This window comes from Schistocerca cancellata, chromosome 1, assembly GCF_023864275.1.
Source record: "Schistocerca cancellata isolate TAMUIC-IGC-003103 chromosome 1, iqSchCanc2.1, whole genome shotgun sequence".
In the NCBI taxonomy this organism is placed as follows: domain Eukaryota; kingdom Metazoa; phylum Arthropoda; class Insecta; order Orthoptera; family Acrididae; genus Schistocerca; species Schistocerca cancellata.
In genome coordinates this window covers 1,254,650,268-1,254,669,636 of record NC_064626.1, presented here as the reverse complement: position 1 = coordinate 1,254,669,636, position 19,369 = coordinate 1,254,650,268, and the positions used below count along the sequence as shown (strand labels likewise).

General features: G+C 43.2%; 1 protein-coding gene across 1 annotated transcript in view; it reads left to right on the top strand.

The window, feature by feature from the left end:
• LOC126143911 (Down syndrome cell adhesion molecule-like protein Dscam2) overlaps positions 1–19,369 on the top strand; it is a 493,502-nt gene that overhangs the window by 375,838 nt on the left and 98,295 nt on the right. The window contains exon 22 of the mRNA XM_049915460.1: positions 12,052–12,228. Coding sequence (XP_049771417.1) covers positions 12,052–12,228 — 177 coding nt within the window. The remainder of the gene's footprint in view (positions 1–12,051; positions 12,229–19,369) is intronic.

Genomic DNA, 19,369 nt, shown 5'->3' with positions numbered 1-19,369 from the left:
CTGATGGTTTTAGAAATACTGAACGAATTTAATCTCTGTCTTCCATCTTATTTGACTGAAGTCTTATAAATCTCTATTAAACACTTCCTCAATTAAACTCTGCCCTATGTTTTTTTTAATTTTATTTCCCATTCTTCTTTTGTCATGCCATCGTACCATTTCTCTCCCTTGTAGCAGCAATAAATGTACTCTTTCCATCTATCAATTCTATCCTTTGTGTTTTGCTGTAGAATTCCTATTTCACGTTTAATTCTGACTTCTTTGCTTTTCATTTTGCTGGAAGATGTTTTTTCAGATTTTTCTAGCTCCCTCACCACATTCAAACTTCCGGCATTCCATGCTCCAACTCTTATAACATTACACTTTTATTGGTTATTCAGTATTTTTCCCATGGTTGAATCTCCCTAGATAGTTCCTTCCTGAAGATCTGAATGGAGAAATAATCTGGAATTTTTTTCCAGTTTAGAGATCATTATGGCACTTTTTTCAATTACAGATCACAATATTATTGACACATTACATGTCTGTAATGCAGTGGTTTCTGTCGCCTTTTGTACCCTCGTGTCATAGATTTATGGGTTTAGCGTTGTAGGGTTGCCGAATCCAATGATGCACGCTACACCACATGTAATAAACACTATTTTTATTTCTCGTAAGCACACATATACAGTTGTTTACATTCTGAATTCTCGGTACACGTCCGTACACTTTCGCGCGCGACCACAGACTGCCCCAAAGAGCTTGCCAAAACAAAGATATTACACGCGACTTGGTCGATAGTCGCCACATTAGCCCCCCCCCTAGAGTGTGGAGCACAAACATAAATATTGGGGCATACATGTAAAGGGAACACCCAGGGGGGAGGGAGAGGGTGTTTAATCAGAAACCATACCTTACATTACATTACATTACATTACATTAGTAATTGAAGTCTTCGAGCCAGCGAGGGGGGCGGATGGTCCTGCCTGACCGGGTGAATCCTCGTACAGCAGTTGAGGGATCTGGGGAGGGGATGGTGGGTTGTGAGGGGCCAGGATAGCGGATCTGAATGCCTGTGGCGGTACGTAGGACTTTGACCGTTGATGGGTCAGTACCAACAGGCAAGGGGACAGACTGGAGGAGATGAATGTGAGTTAAGTTGTCACTGGGGAAGCTGGCTTGTTCGTAGAAGATGTACACATTACCCGGCTGCATAACAAAAAACACATTAGAGCTGCAAATAAGATCTGTGTTGACATTCACTACCACTTCCTTATACGGGTTGACAGAATCTCCACACGAGTCGTCATCGGTGACATCACACGCTCTGAGGCTGGTCCCTGATACATCACTGAATCCTAACAGGGGAGAGGCGAGGGGCTGCCTGTAGGAGGGTAAGTCATCACACGCATCACTCTGCATAGGAATGTCACACGCACCTGTAGCACTGTCACACGACTGGGAGTGGGGAACGTCACACGTGTGGGAATGGGCGTCGCTCACCCATGGACTGTCAGTAGATGCCTCATGCGAGGTGGGTGCAGCAGGGGATGGGGTCTGACTGGGTGGGGTATCGGGCAGTTCTCCCAGAGTCCATGCAGGTTTGAGGCGGCAGACGGATACCGTTTGAGGCGTGCTGTTAATGAGCACTTCGAACGTGTTGGTACGCCGTGATATGACTCTGTGCGGGCCCGTATATGGAGGTCTGAGTGCCGGTCGGATGGTGTCATCACGCACCATGACATGAGTGCACGACGCCAAGTCCTTATGCAGAAATACGGGAGGGGGCGTGTGTGGTCGAGGAGGCGGCACGCGGATGTTAGCAATTAGCTCCTTGACCTGCCCGACGAATGTCGAGTCGCAGATTTGATCTGGAGGAAGTGAAGGCTCGACTAACTCTGCTGGGAGTGTGAGGGGTTCTCCATACAGTACCTCTGCCAGGGATGCGCCAAGGTCCTCTTTGTACGCGGCTCGAACGCCTAACATTACCCATGGTAAGGCATCGGCCCACTCACCTCCGTGGCACATCAGGGAAGCTTTAAGCGTTCGGTGCCAGCGTTCCACAAGCCCATTGCTCTGGGGGTGGTATGCTGTAGTCCTAAATCGTTTCACCCCACACAGTTCACAAAGCTGTCGGAAGAGGGCAGACTCGAACTGGCGGCGCTGGTCGGTGGTGACAGAGACTGGGCAGCCGAAGCGCGAGATCCACATTAACAGCAGGGCTCGGGCCACTGCATCGGCTGTGATAGTAGTGAGAGGAATTACCTCTACCCAGCGGGTAAACCTGTCAATTGCGGACAGTATGTAACGGAAGGGGCCTGAGGGGGGTAAGGGCCCGACGATATCGATGTGTATGTGCTGGAATCTTCTTTTTGCCACATCGAACGTACCCATGGGGGGCTGTGCATGACGTCCTACTTTTGCGCGCTGACAAGCCACACATGCTCGTGCCCAACTGCGACACTGTTTTATCACCCCGGGCCAAACAAAACGTTCAGATACCAGACGTGCGGAGGCGCGAATGCCAGGGTGTGCCAAGTCGTGGATACTATTAAATATGTCCCGGCGGAGAGGTGCAGGGATCACTGGGCGTATGCGTCCTGTTGAAATGTCACACCAGATGGGTGATGAAAACCCAGGAAGTGTCCGTAACTCTAGTTTGAGTCCTGTTTTGATATCGGAACGCAATGCTGCGAGTTCAGTATCCTCTGTCTGCAATTTAGGGAGCTCACTGAGGTCCAGTTGTGAAGATAAAACCGACACCCGAGACAGAAAATCAGCGACGACATTGTCTGCGCCTCTGACGTAACGTATGTCATTCATAAACTGACATATAAGGTCCATATGCCTAAAACGTCTCGGGGATGAGTCCTTACCTGGGTTACGGAAAGCGTAAACCAATGGCTCGTGGTCGGTAAATACCACGAGATGGCGACCTTCGATATCGTCTTGGAAATATTTGATAGCAGCGTAAATAGCAAACAGTTCCCGGTCGAAGGTCGACCATTTACGTTGGGAAGCGGTCAGTTTGTGGGAGAAAAATCTGAGCGGCTGTACAACAGAACCCACGGATTGCTGAAGTACTGCCCCCACTGCTGTATCACTTGCGTCTGTAGTAAGCGAGATGGGAGCATCAGGAATGGGGTGAGCAAGCGTAACAGCTGTCTGTAAGGCTGACTTTAGATTATCAAATGCGCGACGCATATCTGGAGTCCACGTGACCGCCCGAGACCCTGATGTGTTTTTTCCTGCGAGGGCATCCGTCAGTGGGGCTTGTATGTCGGCGGCACGGGGAATATGTTTACGGTAGTAATTTACCGTTCCAAGGAAGCGGCGGAGGCCCTGAAAATCTTTGGGCAAAGGCACCGTACTAATGGCCTCCACCCGTTCAGTTAGGGGGCGGATGCCGTCGCCAGAAACTCTGTGGCCCAGAAAAGTGACACTGGTGCGGCGGAGTTGTGACTTAGTATTGTTCACTGCGATACCGTTTGCTTTTAATAGTTGGAGCACTGTATTTAAATGTTGTTCATGTTCCTCGAGGGAGGAAGAAAAAATTAACAAGTCGTCCAGGTACGCATATGCAAAGTCCAGTTTTCCCACCAGCGAGTCGATGAACCGTTGCCACGTCTGTGCAGCATTTTTAAGGCCGAATGGCATAAACAAATACTCGAACAACCCGAACGGGGTGATGATAGCGGTCTTTTCAACGTCCTCAGGTGCCATTGGCAGTTGGTGGTACGCCTTATGACAATCGACTACACTGAAAATTTGTGCCCCATGCAGCTGGGAAGCAAAGTCTTGAATATTTGGGACGGGATAATTATCTAAAATTGTTCTGGCGTTAAGCGCCCGATAGTCACCGCAGAGGCGGAAAGTGTCATCTTTCTTGGGGACCAAATGAATGGGTGACGACCAACAACTAGAAGAAGGGCGGATAGTCTTATTATCTAAAAGTTCCTGAACAATAGCTTTAGCGTGTTTAAGTTTTTCCGGATTTAAACGCCTAGCCTTTGCACGTACCGGTGGGCCTTCTGTGGTATTTATTCTGTGGACAGTACCGTTATTGATCGCGAACACCGATGGGGATGCTGGGCCAGCACCCGTTGCACTGTGACTAACCTGTAATGCACACGTGTGTGTGTCCAAGGCCGGCAGTTCAGCAGCAGTGGCGGTGATCCACTGGTAGTCCTTGTCGAAGAGCTCGGTGGGGTACCTGGTAGCGTCGCGGGTACAGCTTCCGTCCGGCAGTAGAAATGTCACGCGGCGTCGGCTGCAGGTGCGAGGAAGTGGTGCGGGGGTTGGGGGCGTGGCCGTGTGCGACAGCTGGGCGGCCTGCTTACGCGCGTCCGTGAGCTTGGCTTGCACGGCGGCGATGCGTAAGCGGAGGGCCCCATTGCTGTCCCGAAGTTCGTCGTTGTGTGATCTAAGAGAAAGCACTGCAACAGCAGTTTCCGCTAGCTCACACAGCAGAATGGCGCTTTCGGATGAGAGGGGTAAGATATCTGAACCGGTGGTACGGTCTCCCGAGTTAAAGGTTAGTGTACCTCGTTGTAGGTTGGGTGACAGTGCGTGGGCTAAGAGAAAATCTACCCCAAGCACGGGTTCATCCACATCCGCGATAACGAAAGTCCACGGTAAGGGCGTATTAATGTCCTGCAGTTTAAGGCTTAAATTCGTTATTCCATGAGAGCGGATCAGGGAATTATTGGCGGCTCGAAGCGGGGGGCAAGGCTGAAGCTCGAATTTAATACCTGCGGACAAAGGTATCACACTAACCTCGGCCCCCGTGTCGACTAGAAATGAAAGGCAAGACACTGCATCTTTCACGTACAAACGTCCTGGCGCGTGAGGAGAAGAAGTATTTAGTGATAGGCGTCTGTGCGGTGCAACGCGGCCCGTAGCGCCTGAATTGGGTCGCGTTACTAGTTTGGGAACGCGCATGGAGAACGACATTTCTTAGCCGCGTCGCCAAAGCGGGAGTGGAAATAACACCAAGCGGGGCGGCGCGTGGCGTCGCCCGTCGCGCTGGTTGAGGTCGAAGCGGCAGTGGAGGGGGACTTGTTTGTAGTTCCCTCCGATGGCGACGCTGCAGTAGTGCTGGTAGGAGAGGAGTTACTGCGGCGGTTGCCAGGCAGCGTTGGCTCCGCGCGCATGCGTGGAGCGAGTCGTGCGCACTCTGTACTGCAGGATGGGAACTGCCGCGCAGGTGTGCCAACCCCTGGGGCCTGAGGGCACCCTGGGGGGGTATGCGGGGGGGGCAGAATGTTGTAAACCTGGTCTGCGATCTTCAGTTTGGCATCTAGTGGGGCCGAAGTTACATGTAGAAGGTGAAGTTGAACTTGCGGGGGAAGTTTCAGCAACCAGATGGTCCAAAGTGTAATGTCCGGCATGTGATGCGTGTCAATCATAGCGCGGAGATGACGCCAGAGTTGCGACGGGGACCTGGATCCCAGCGATTCCTGACTGATGAGGCGGATAGCTTCCTCTGTCGATGTGGATAGTCGCTCGAGGATGGTGCGTCGGGCGAACGCATATTTGTCCGTAGCGGGGGGCGAAGCCACAATGTCGCAGATCAGATCCAGTTCGTCATGGAGGTGACACAGTAAGCATAGGAACTTCGAATTGTCGTCGGCGACGCCGTGTAGCTGCAGGACGTGGTCGACCAAGGCAAACCATGTGCGTGGGTGATCCTTGCGAAGGGGTGGTAGCTTCGGCCAACGGGTGGGAAAGTCTTGACATAAATGTTTATCAGAAACTCTCTCTCCCTGTCCATAGTTCTGCAACGTAATTGTCTCGGGTGCAGTAGCGGTGCACCAGCTTCCGCCACTGTCAGTGGCACGCGGCACGGTAGGCGCGGCTGGCTCGACCTTGGTCGAGAAATCAACGAATCGAGCGGTCGACGGAGTAACGCCGACGGGCGTAGAATGGACCGGCGCGGTAGAATCGACCGTAGTCGACCGATGTGCGGCGAACGACGGAATACAGTTTCCGGGCCCCTCCCCTACAGGTGCATTAAAATAGTTAAAATCACCTAATGTTTGTGGAACACACGCGGCAGGAACGGCGTGTGCCGTCGGAAACACTCGTAAAGCGGACGCTGGTGGTGTAGGGGGGGTTGGTGCAAAATCCGGAGTTCCGGCAGAAATATGAACTCTCCTGTCCTGAGCGTCCGGCTCGATTTGTACAGTCACTGATTCGGGTGGAAAATTCACACTTGCACTTGGGAAACCTGTAAACATAGTCACTGGGGTTTGAGCACATTGTGTCGGCTGTTGAGCACTCGGAACACGTGGAAAGTTCGCATTGGACGTAATACGTTCATATTCAAAGTTTTGTGCGCGGAAAACGTTCTGATGGTACGGAACACTGTCACACGACGGCTGACTCATGTACGGTAACGGAAAGTTATTGTTCGTACCTGATGCCGGCACACGTGGCTGTGGAATTGTATAAACACTGTCCTGTTGAGTACAGCTAGTCGATGTGTTCGGAAACTGCGTAGAACTATTGCGGGCGCCCGGTGGATAATTGTAAAACCATGCCGAAGCGTCCGATGGAACACTTAGTTGGCACGTGTTCGGTGTAGCAGGCGGCAAGCGATCCATTGTGTACTGCTCGACGGTATAAGATTTCGTTGTAGCACTCGCGAACAAAATTCGGGGTCACCAGTATGGGTTTAGCGTTGTAGGGTTGCCGAATCCAATGATGCACGCTACACCACATGTAATAAACACTATTTTTATTTCTCGTAAGCACACATATACAGTTGTTTACATTCTGAATTCTCGGTACACGTCCGTACACTTTCGCGCGCGACCACAGACTGCCCCAAAGAGCTTGCCAAAACAAAGATATTACACGCGACTTGGTCGATAGTCGCCACAGATTGTTATTGATTCTTCCAGCTTCTAGGGGCAATTTTTCATCCGAAAGGCAAGAGGTTGCCCTGAACCTCTGTCTGCTCTTCCACCCTCTTTAACAAAGCCATGAGCAGAACAGTGATGACTCGTTGTTCTGGAACCCTTCAGCCACAACTCCTGATGATTTGTATTCAAAATTTAAGCAACTACAGGATTTGAATCTGGGATGTTTTGATTACTAGTCAAAGACACTACCCAGAGGCCATGATAACTTATTGAGAACTACTTACTGTGACACAGGAGGTTGACACCCACCATCCTACTTTGTAAACAATCTTATTTCAAGTAATAAGGTCTATATCAAATTTCTGTTAACTTTCTTTTCGAAATTCTGATGTTAAAGTTCCTACATTAAGCACATAGTATGCATATTATCAAAATGGTATAGACAAATTTCTCCCAACGAAAATTTATTATTCAGATCATTCAGTTTGTTCTCCTGGTGGTTGTAAACTAATTAGATTAAGCAGAAATGATGGCAACCAAAAGTTACTGCAATTATAAAATTTTGGACATCTAGCTATAGGGGAAACCTTATGAACTAAGAGGTAAATTCAGAAGGAAAGACCACTTCCACATTAAAGAGCTATTTTTCCTGTTTTCAATAAAGTATTTACTTTAACTCAAATTAATTAGTTAAAAACATATTGTTAAACAAACATTTCACCCAGTCCAAATTTCCAGTGCCAATTATAGCCAACCTAACGTAAATTTCTGGGATCTTTTGATATACATTTGATCACCTGATTTTTCTGAATTTATTGACTCCCATATTATAAGCAAGGATCCTTAATTAAAAATTAATAACCTTTGAATAACTAAGTTTTAATGACCAAGTTGGATCATATGGTCATAAACCCAGGATTCCCAACTGTGTAAGTAAGGTAAAAATATAAATGATAAATAATATACAAGAAAACTCATCATCATCATCATTTAAGACTGATTATGCCTTTCAGCGTTCAGTCTGGAGCATAGCCCCCCTTATACAGTTCCTCCATGATCCCCTATTCAGTGCTACCATTGGTGCCTCTTCTGATGTTAAACCTATTACTTCAAAATCATTCTTAACCGAATCCAGGTACCTTCTCCTCGGTCTGCCCCGACTCCTCCTACCCTCTACTGCTGAATCCATGAGTCTCTTGGGTAACCTTGCTTCTCCCATGCGTCTAACATGACCCCACCATCTAAGCCTATGATGACAAAATCAATAGCCAATAAAAGATGAACTTTATGGTCTATAGGATTTGTAAACTACTGCAAGTTAACAAAGTTCAGTAAAATCCTAGAGTGAGTCTTTATAAGGCTAACACTCACACCATTTTCAGGCAGTCTGTTCTTAGGTTTCTGTCATTCTGTTCATTTTGCTCTTAGTCTTCAGCTGGTATAGCTAGTCTGCTTTTTAGCCCAGCCTTGAGAACAATTTGTGTTGCCCCTTTGTTCATTTAATTCAGGCTGAGAAAACGTGTATTATCATTATGAACAATAGACATTAAAATTTTGTAAATATTTGTGACTATAGTAACTGTTCTGAGACTTTTTTCTACTTAATTGTGTGTGAAGCAATGTATGATCACTTCATCTGTCCTATGTGAAATTTTACTCTCTGGTTAGATAAGTACAATTAAGCTCCACATATGTCCATACCAACTGCCCATTTGTAAATATTGTAGAGACTTTAAGAGATCTGGTCATCACTGGTAGGGTCTTAAATATGTATTAAAGATTGGTAAACTCTTAATTTTGAACTAAAAAACAAACTTCTTGCAATTCATTTTAAGGATAAGTCCTACAACAGCACTTTCAGCAAAACTGTACAGCTACCAAGGCTTATTCCATAACAGGTAGGACTATGTTTAATTGAAACTGCATTAATACAAGCCCCCACTATCTGTATAGAATCTTAAATCCGTAACTCCTGTGAATAAACTTATCTTGACTGGTTATGTTTTCCTCCTTGGTTACAGGTTCACGTCTTCATTTAATGTTTGAGATTATGGTTGGGGTTGGGTGTAATAAACAGCAATTTTGTAGAATGTTTTTTATTTGGTGTCCATGCTTAAACAATAACAAAAGTGTGATACAATGTAATACATCACTCCATCAGTGTTGCTAGCTTCACACTAAGCAAAAACAACACAGCACAATCTTGTAAGTTTGTATATCTGTAGCAATCAAAGCATCTGCTTGCAGCACCCATTGCTATTGTGCCAAGACTGTCACTGCCAGCATAAGGATCTCCTTTTAACACGGTGGCTTGTGACATCACTGTTATGGTATCATCTGAGTCATACATCAGAATTACAGTGTGTCTTCTGACTCAGTTTAAGTTTCATATAATTATAAGTGATGCGGAAGGCCAATTATATTGATAATTCAGTGCACCCAAATGACATTCAGAGTCCCTCACAAATTTCTGTTTCTGTTTGCGTGCAAATTGTGTTTATAGTATATTGATTACACTGGATTAAGAAGGGGGACAAATCATCTAAAATCATGCAAAATCAAAAATCTATAGAGAAATGTTAAAATCAAAATCAAACAGAATGTTATTGTGATGTATATCACACAATTCTGTTTGATCAGAGGACTATGAAACTGAAATTAGATACTGTCTAGGCAGAGTATCCAAGGAAAAGGATAGACTGCTGCTCACCATAAAGATGACCCACTGAGTTGCAGACAGGCACAATGAAAAGACTGTTCCACATTATAGCTTTCAGCAAAATCCTTTTTCAGCAAAGAAACCACATACACTTTCACACTAGCAAGCACACCTCATGTACATATGACCACTACCACCGGCACTTCTGACCTGCAGCATGAGGTATGTTTGCTTGCGTGAATGTGTGTGTGTTTCCTTTCCTGAAGAAGGCTTTGTCTGAAAGCTATAATGTGTAACAGTCTTTTCATTGCACCTCTCTGAAACTCAAGGGTCACCTCTACAGTGAGTAGCAATTTATCCTTTTCATAATAATGTTGATATTCCAAACTGGAGTTTCCACTGTTCGGAGTATTGAGTGAGTTTCTGTATCACAATAGTTGCTAATGTATCTTTATTGAAGTTTGACTTAGTTAATAATAATTAAAGCATAATCTTTTAAGTAAAACAATTTACCAGAATCGAAGTATTTTCATGTTGTGCCTCAATTAAGATACCTTGATTACTTCAAAAGGCTTTTGTAAGAAAAAAAAAGAAAAAAGCATCAAAATTAATTTGAGCATTTCTCTCGTATCAGGCTTGGTGGGTTTCTTTCATGGAAGGTATCTCCCACGGCTCAGAGCCCATAGTGCTCAGAGCCATATCCCCCACAGAAGCTGTTGTGTCAATGTTATTCTGGTGGTTCTGGCTTCAATTAATATTCGTAGTGTAGGCATAATTTCTAAAAAAGAAACCAACAGTGAAAATGTTAGTTACACAATAAGTGCTGATTTTTAAATAAAAAGACTAGTACGAACAGAGATATAGAATTTGAAGCAGCCAACCATATCTGTTATATGAGATCTAGCTTTTACGAGGGTCACTCCAAAAGAAATGCACACTATTTTTGTAAAAATTCAGTTTTCATGCTGCATATATGAAAGTTTTACAGTGTGTAGATACATCCTTCCCACTTGTTTTCAAACTTAGTTCAACCTGTTCCCATGACTGACACCATCACAGCATGTCTTCAAGATGGCCACTACACTTGATGTTCCTCAGAAGCAACGTTCTATCATAGAATTCCTGTGCTGTAAAAATGAGACAGTGGGAAACATACACAAGAGGTTGAAAAAGGTGTATGGAGATGCTGTTGTCAATCGCAGTACAGTTAGTCAGTGGGCAAGTTACATGATGAAAGCAGGCAAAGCAATATTGAGGATTGTCCTCGCAGCGGCAGACCTCGTACTGCACACACTCCAGACAATGTGCAGAGATTTAATGAATTGGTGACTGCTGACAGACGCATCACAGTGAACGAATTGTCACGCTATGTTGGGATAGGGGAAGGAAGTGTTTGCAGAATACTGGAAGTGTTGGCGTTAAAAAAGGTTTGTGCCAGGTGGTTTCCCAGGATGTTGACAGTGGCTCACAAAGAAACAAGAAAAACGGTATGCAGCGAACTTTTGGTACAGTATGAGAATGGTGGAGATAAATTTCTTGGAAGAATTGTGACAGGTGATGAAACATGGCTCCACCATTTTTCACCAGAGACAAGGAGTTAATCAGTGGTGTGGCATCATGCAAATTCACCCAAGGAAAAAAAAAAAAATCAAAACCACACCTTCTGCTGGAAAAGTTATGGCTATGGTGTTTTTCGATTCCGAAGGACTCTTGCTTGTGGACATTATGGCAAATGGAACCACAGTAAATTCTGATGCATATGTGATGACACTGAAGAAACTTCAAGCTCAACTGAGTTGTGTTTGACCACATCGTCAAAAGTAGGAAGTTTTGCTGTTGCATGACAATGCACGGCCACATGTCAGTCAAAAAAATCATGGAAGTGACCACGAAACTCGGATGGACAATACTGAAACATCCGCCTTACAGTCCTGACCTGGCTCCATGTGACTATCATCTCTTTGGGAAACTGAAAGACGCTCTTCGTGGAACAAGGTTTGAAGATGATGACTCCTTTGTGCATGCTGCCAAACAGTGGCTCCAACAGGTTGGTTCAGAATTTTACTGTGCGTGTATACAGGCGCTGGTTCCAAGATGGCGTAAGGCAGTTAAGAGGGATGGAAATTATGTGGAGAAATGAAAATATTGTTCCTAAAGGGTGTATCTACACACTGTAAAACTTTCAAACATATAGAATAAAAGATGGATTTTAAAAAAATAGTGTGCATTTGTTTTGGAGTGACCCTCATACTAAAAGTCTCATTATACAATGGAGGTTTATTTTCTGAAGCAGTCAACTAAATGTATGTCAAGAGCTTGCAATTGATCTTTGACTGATAAAGTGGGAATAATACAATAGAAATAGATTGCAAACTTTTCTCCATCTTATTTGTCCATAATTGTTTGGATGAAAAAAAAGCCAGTTCTAAAGTCATGTTAGCTTCCTTCTTCTACAACTGTTTTCAACACTTAAATGTTTATCATGTCACCTACATGAATTACATATTATAATACCAATGGTATAATAACCTATTTATTCTGTTTCAGCTCCAGCTCGTATTGCATCATTTTCTCAAGTTTTACATCAAGCACTAAAATCAAGAGTAACTTTACCATGCATGGCTGTTGGGAACCCTACACCTAGTGTCCACTGGTTTTATGGAAATAATCCTGTCAGATCTAATTCAGTATACAGTATATCACAAGATTTATTACATATTGCAAGTATGTGCAGTTTGAATGTTATTAGTAGCTACTGCAGTACATTTTTTAATAGTTTTGTAATATTTCAAAGGTGTCCTGCATTGCAAGTAGATTATATCTTTCAGAAAACATTATTGGAAAAATGTAACATATGTAAGCAATACACACTTTACACAAATATGTGAATGTTAAACCTATGAATCAAGAAAATCAACTGTAAAAAAGCTTAAATAAAAAAGGTTGGATACCCAGTACCTAACTTCAGAACACAGTTGGAGAAAGAAAAAAAGAAAAAAAAAGAAAAAAAATATGAAAGGCATAACATTCAGATCTGCTGGTTCCTTTCATAGGGCATGAGCAGAGAGTGGAATTGAAGTAGATAGGAAAGAAAAGGAGGAAGGGCAAGTCACCTAGAACCTAAGGGAAGATGGGCTAATGAGATACCCAGAGGATGGGATAGGTTACATTAAAGGACAGGTTAGCAAGCACTGAACCAGTAGCAGATCTGTAGTGCTAAAAGATGCAGCAAAAAATTATTAAAAGCAATACTTATATCAAAATATTGTTTTTTGCTGCATTTTAGCACTGCAGATCTGCTACTGTAAAATAAAATAAGGAAAGAAAATGGGAATGGTGTAAAAACAAAAAATACAGGAAGGCCCATCATGTACTGGGTATGTAAACGGTAAGAGAGTGCAAGAGAAGGTGGAGAGGGCAGATACATAATGGTGTATGGAGCAAAAATGTGGAGGAGACAAACAACGGGAAGGGGTCAGGCTTGGGTTGAGAACAGAGATGGAAGTAGTGTTGGTTGGTGGACGAGAAGGAGAAAGATAGAAATGACTCTGTGCTCAAGGGTGTCTAGTGCCCGTTTGGTGAACTGCCTGCTATAGGATACTAGATTTCGATGCCTGTGTTGTTAGGAAGAATGATGGAATCTTCCTTTGGACATGCATGCCTGTCTGAAGGAACACTGAATTGTTCTTCTAACAATACAGGCACTGCAATACCACATTTATCCATTGACACCAGGCAGTGACTTTCAATTAAAATGTCCTCTCCTGTACGCGAATTACGTAATGTGTATATTAATACAGGTTGTGATGCAGGAATGACCACATACAGACGTTTGGGCCTGGGGATGAGTTGTGGATGGATAGCCAGAGTGGTCAAGGTGACTGTTTGTGTAAAGAGGGAAATCTGGGTTAAAGTCAGTGTGCCGGCAGATGCCAAGCTGAGCAGACACACCAGCAGCAGCAGCAGCAGATCTTATCGCCCATCATTGTGTAACGCAGCTTCCTAGTGTAATTTTCCTGCTGTCAGATCGCCGTGTCACACCACTATATTTTAATCTCATGCTGGCACACAGCAAATAGTTTAGATCAGTGCACTCTAGTTTGCAGACTTACCTCATGCAGTAACTTTAGGGTAAGCAGAGTTTCTAGTAACAGGTAACTATAGATAGATCCACTTCAATAGAAAAATTTATTTCTGTTTAAGAGTTCGCCATCTCAGGGCAGAGTGAGAAATCTGTAGAGCAGCTTTTAGTGTTTCTTTATTCTCCTCATTGTATTTTGCATACATTCCAAACTCAGTAGCGCCATATAAGATCTCATATCTGATTTTACACACTTTGATATGGCTAGGGTCTGTGCTTGTTGTGAGCGGACACGAGGAGAAATAGCTGCAGCCCATAGACCACTGGAAGCAGTGTTGGCTACCGTCAACATGCTTCTGGATAATGCCCAAAGTTGCGGTGGCATCGGGGTGCTGGGACTGAGACCTGTGACACCTCTGATGCCATTGGAATCCCCTGCATCTTCTGATCACATTTCACTGAGTGGAATGTGAAAGAGGGAGCAGGTCTCATGGCTGGCTCCCTACGTCGTAACAACAGGTATGAGGTGCTACCCAGTGTTGATGATAACTCTGAGACAGCACGAGGTGCCTCTCCTGTTGAGCCAGTGGCTGATTTTCCTACCCAATGTGGACAAGTGCAGAGGGTGGGTATGCTTGTCATTGGGAGCTCCAATGTTAGACGGGTGATGGAGCCCCTCAGGGAAACAGCCGGGTAGGTGGGAAAGAATGCCACTGTGCACTTGGTATGTTCGGGGGGGGGGGTATTGTCCGTGATGTGGAAGAGGTTCTGCCAGTGGCTATTGAATGCACTAGGTGAAACCAGCTGCACATAGTGGCACATGTCAGCATGAATGACACCTGCTACTTGAGTTCTGAGGACACCCTCAGCAGATGGCTGATTTGGTGAAGGAAACTAGCATCACATGCAGGGTGCAGGCTAAGCTGTCTATTTGTAGCGTCTTACCCGTGGTTTATTGTGATCGTTTGTTTTGGAGCAGAGTGGTAGGTCTAAAATAGAGGCTCGTATGACTCTGTGACGGTATTGGATGCAAATTTCTCGACCTCCGCTATCAGGTACAGAATTGTGGGATCCCCTTAATAGGTCAGACGTGCTCTACATGCAGGAACCAGCTACTAGGGTAGCAGAGTGTGTGTGGTGTGCACAAGGGGCTTTTTTAGGTTAGAGAAATGCTCCCTTGAGATCAACGATGATTTGCCTGTTAAATTTGCCACAATGTCCTCAGAGAATATTCGTTGTGGCAGATCAGAGACAGAAAAGGTTAATATGATTTCAGTGAACTGCAGGAGCATCCAAGGAAAGATCCCAGAATTAGTATTGCTTACTGAAGGTTATAATGCACAGATAGTATTAGGAACAGAAAGTTGGTTGAAACTAGATGTTAATGACAATGAAATCCTAAGTTCAAATTGGAATATTTATCATAAGGTTAGGCTAGTCACCAATGATGGTGGCATGCTTATTGCAGTAAAGAAATAGATAAAATCTAGCAAGGTTATCACAGATTCCAACTGTCAGGGTGAAGTTAACTATCAAAGATTGGTCAAAAATGGCAATCGGATGCTTTTGTAGACTGCCTGGGTCAGGAGCCCTAGTGGTAGAGTGCTTCAGACAGAACTTGCAGAATATACAGAATATTGTTAATAATTTTCCTGATCATGCTGTTGTAATAGGGAGTGACTTCAACTTGCCAGGTATAGATTGACGCCAGAGACAGAGTTTCATTGGACATTGATCTGGATGGCTTGCCCAAAAATTACTTTGAACAGATAGTTAGAGAACTAAATCGCGAAGGTGACATCTTAGAACTCCTGGCAACAAACAGACCTGAAATTATCGAATCAGTTAATGTATAGGAAGGTATCAGTGCTTTTAAGGCTGTGATAGCATTTATGACAACAGGTCTGACATACAACGTTAAGTAATGCAGGCAGGTATATTTGCTTAACAAGAGCGACAGGATACAAATTTCACAGTGTCTGAGCAGTCAGTGTCAAATATTAGGTGATGAGGACAAAGATGTGGAAAGCAAATGGAAAAAAAATCAAAGAAATCATATAATGTGCCCTAGACAAGTATGTTCAGAGTAAGGTCTTACGGCCTGGAGAAGACCCACCATGGTTTAATAACTGTGTTAGAAAACTGCTACATAAACAAAGAGAACTTCATCACAGATTCAGATGTAAAAACCTAGCTGACAAACAAAAGTTGGAAGAAGTGAAAATGAGCATAATGAGAGCAATGAGAGAAGCTTACAATGATTTTGAAAGTAAAATTTTTTCAATCAATCTGCGTAAAAACACTAAGAGGTTTTGGTCATGTGTGAATTCAGTAAGTGGATCAAAATAATCTATTTATTCACTTGGTGACCATACTGGCACTAAAATGGAAGATAATAGAGAGAAGGCCAAAATACTGAATTTGATCTTGTGAAATTGTTTCACCATGGATGATTGCAACGTGGTCCCTCATTTCAGCCATCGTACAAATGCTGAAATTGTAGGTATTGAGATAATAGATTGCAGAATAGAAAGACAACTACAATTTCTTTTTGGTAGAAAGACATAAGGACCAGATGAGATACCTATAAGATGCTACAAAGATTATGTGAAAGAACTTGCCCCTCTTCTAGCAGTAATTTATGGTACATCGCTTAAGTAACAAAGGCTACCTAGCAACTGGAAGAAAGGGCAGGTCATAGCCATTTTTAAGAAGGGCTGTAGAACAGATGCACACAGTTGCATACCAATACTGTTGACATTAATCTGTTGCAGATTTATACAACATATTTTAGGTTAAAGAATTATGACGTTCTTGGAGAAGGAAAATCTCCTCTATTAAAATCAGCATGGATTTCACAAACAGAGATCCTGCAGAACTCAGCTCACTCTGTTCCTCCATGAGATCCACAACATTGTAGACAATGGTGGTCAGGTTGGTGCCATGTTCCTTGACTTCAGAAAGGCTTTTGACAGTGACCCACACTGCTGCTTAGTGAAAAAATATGAGCTTATCAAGTATCAGAGCAGATTTGCAATTGGATTCGAGACTTCCTTCCAGAAAGAACTCAACAGGTCACTCTTAATGGAACAAAATTGACAGACTTAAAAGTAATTTCCAGAGTACCCCAAGGAAGTGTGTTAGGACCATTACTGTTTACAATATATGTAAATCATATAGTAGAAAGTGTTGAATCCCCTCTAAGGCTGTTCGCAGATGGTGCAGTTGTCTATAACAAAGTAGCAATGCCAGAAGATAGTAACAAATTGTAGAATGACCACCAGAGAATTGATGAATGGTGTACGCTCTGGCAGTTGACTCTGAACGTAAATAAATGTAACATATTGCGCATACATAGGAAAAGAAATCCACTGCTGTATAGCTATACTGTTGATGAGAAACTGCTGGAAACAGCATCTGCCATAAAATATCTAGGAGTAACTATTCAGATGACCTTACGTGGAATGACCACAAGAACAAATAGTGGGAAAAGCAGATGCTGGACTCAGATTCACAGGAAGAATCTTAAGGAAATGTAACTCATCCATGAAGAGAGTGGCTTGTAAGGCGCTTGTTCAGCCAATTCTTGAGTATTGTTCATCTATCTGGAATCCCTACCAGATAGGACTGATAAAAGAGATAGAAGATCCAATGAAAAGTGGCACGTTTCCTCACAGGATCATTTAGTTGGCACAAGAGCATTACTGAGTTGCCCAACAAATCCACTGGTAGACATTACAAGAGAGGTATGCATCACAGACAGATTTATTATTAAAATTTGAGAGAGCACTTTCTGGGAAGTGTTGGATAACAAATTATTCCACACTCCCCCCCCCCCCCCCCCCCCCCTCCCACACACACACACGTCTCACATAATGATCATAAAGAGAAAATTCTAGAAATTAGAACCAATACAGGGACCTACTGACAATTGTTCTTCCCACACCCTGTTTCCCTGTTTGTGAGTGGAAAGAGTTGAAAGGCTCAGTTAGTAGTACAGAAAATACCCCACCACCACACACCATTAGGTGGCTCGCGGCGTATGATGTAGATGTAGATGTCACAGTCTGGCACAAATTGTCACATTGTCATTGCCTTATACAGCTGATGGTTGTTGGCATTTGCAACTGTCATTACATTTCATGTATGTCTGTCATAGCTCTAAATCTTGTCACAGCAATCATCTGACTGAAGTGTGAGTTGTCAGAAAATCCAACACATCACCATTATTGGACTTAGTTGTAACAGTCCTGAAAAGGCATGGAGCTGGGAGTGGCAAGGTGCTGAGCATATGGAAGACAAAAATTTTAAAAAATATTTATTTGTTTCAGTGGATTTTTAACATTAACAAAGTGAAATATAAAATATGCCAGGATGAAAATGATCATTCAAGTGTCCAATACCTCAACAAATTTTTAACTTTAACCATAAATAAACATTTTTTAAGTTAGAGAACAAATTTTGGAACAGAAAAATAATTGACAACATGAATGAAAGTGGAAAAACCTGAAACAAACACTTCTGGTCATTAAGCAAATGTTAATATGCTGTGACTTGCTTGAACTTAGCCCAGACATTGTTCTGTCTCTTCATTAAGTTTGGATTAGGAATATTAGAACACACACACAGGACAAAATTTAAAACCACACAGACACAAGATAACAAGAAAAATAAATTGTCATTCACACAACAAGAAATCTCATAAGACCCTTTCAAGTTTAACTATGTGTCAATAACAATGATAGTGATTTGACACACAAATAAAAGATAAATTCATCAGGGAGTTAACTTCTTTCAATTTTAAGATAAGATCCTTTAAAAAGAGAGAGCATAATTCAAAAAATTAAAAAAAAAGGAAAATAAAACTTTCGTAAGTCAGTGCATTCTATAATCTAAACTCTGTTTTTCTTTTACAAGCAGCTTAAAATAACATGATCTTGTACTGTTACGTGGAATGCTGATCCACATAGCGCTCTAAGACAAATGTAACTTTCACTGATCAGAGCTAGTGAAAGTTATGCAGGAGAATCCAAATTCAATTTCATGCAGCAAACAAGGGATTTCGTGAATGGAAACCAGCCCTTTAGCTACACATAACAAAAGGTGCTCACCATTTCCATGGTGCGCCTCTCTTTGGCTGTAAGTAAATACTAATAGCACAGCAACCGCAACCAAGGCAGCTGAAATGAGAAATGTGCTGACTGAAGATGCAAATTTGCGAACATAAGGGCAGAAGTACGCTATAATTGTTCAGCTGTCAAGTTCACACCATTTTTATGTTTCCCAACTCTTGGTTGCAGGTAAATACTGGCACCACAGCATTGACGTGTGTGTGTGTGTGTGTGTGTGTGTGTGTGTGTGTGTTTTCTTCTTTAGAAGAAGGCCATCTGGTCAAAAGCTAAATGTGTAGCAAATCTTTGTGTTGTGCCTGTCTGCGACTCAACATGTACTCTATATGGTGGGTAGCAATCTATCTTTTTCATAATATAATAATCACACAGTCTTAGCAATAGGTAAAGCTGGTGGAAGATTGTGGCTCATTGGAGAAATGCAAACAGTCTGCAAATGAGACTGCATATAAAAGACTTATGTGACCCACCCTAGAGTAATGGTGAAGTGTATGGGACCCATACCAAATGGGACTCACAGGGAGTATTGAATGGATATGAAGAAATACAGCACAAATGGTCACAGGTTTGTTAGAGCCATGGGAGATTGGCACAAGCTGCTGAAAGAACTAAACTGACAGCCACTTGAAGATAGACATGAACATCCTATGATCAA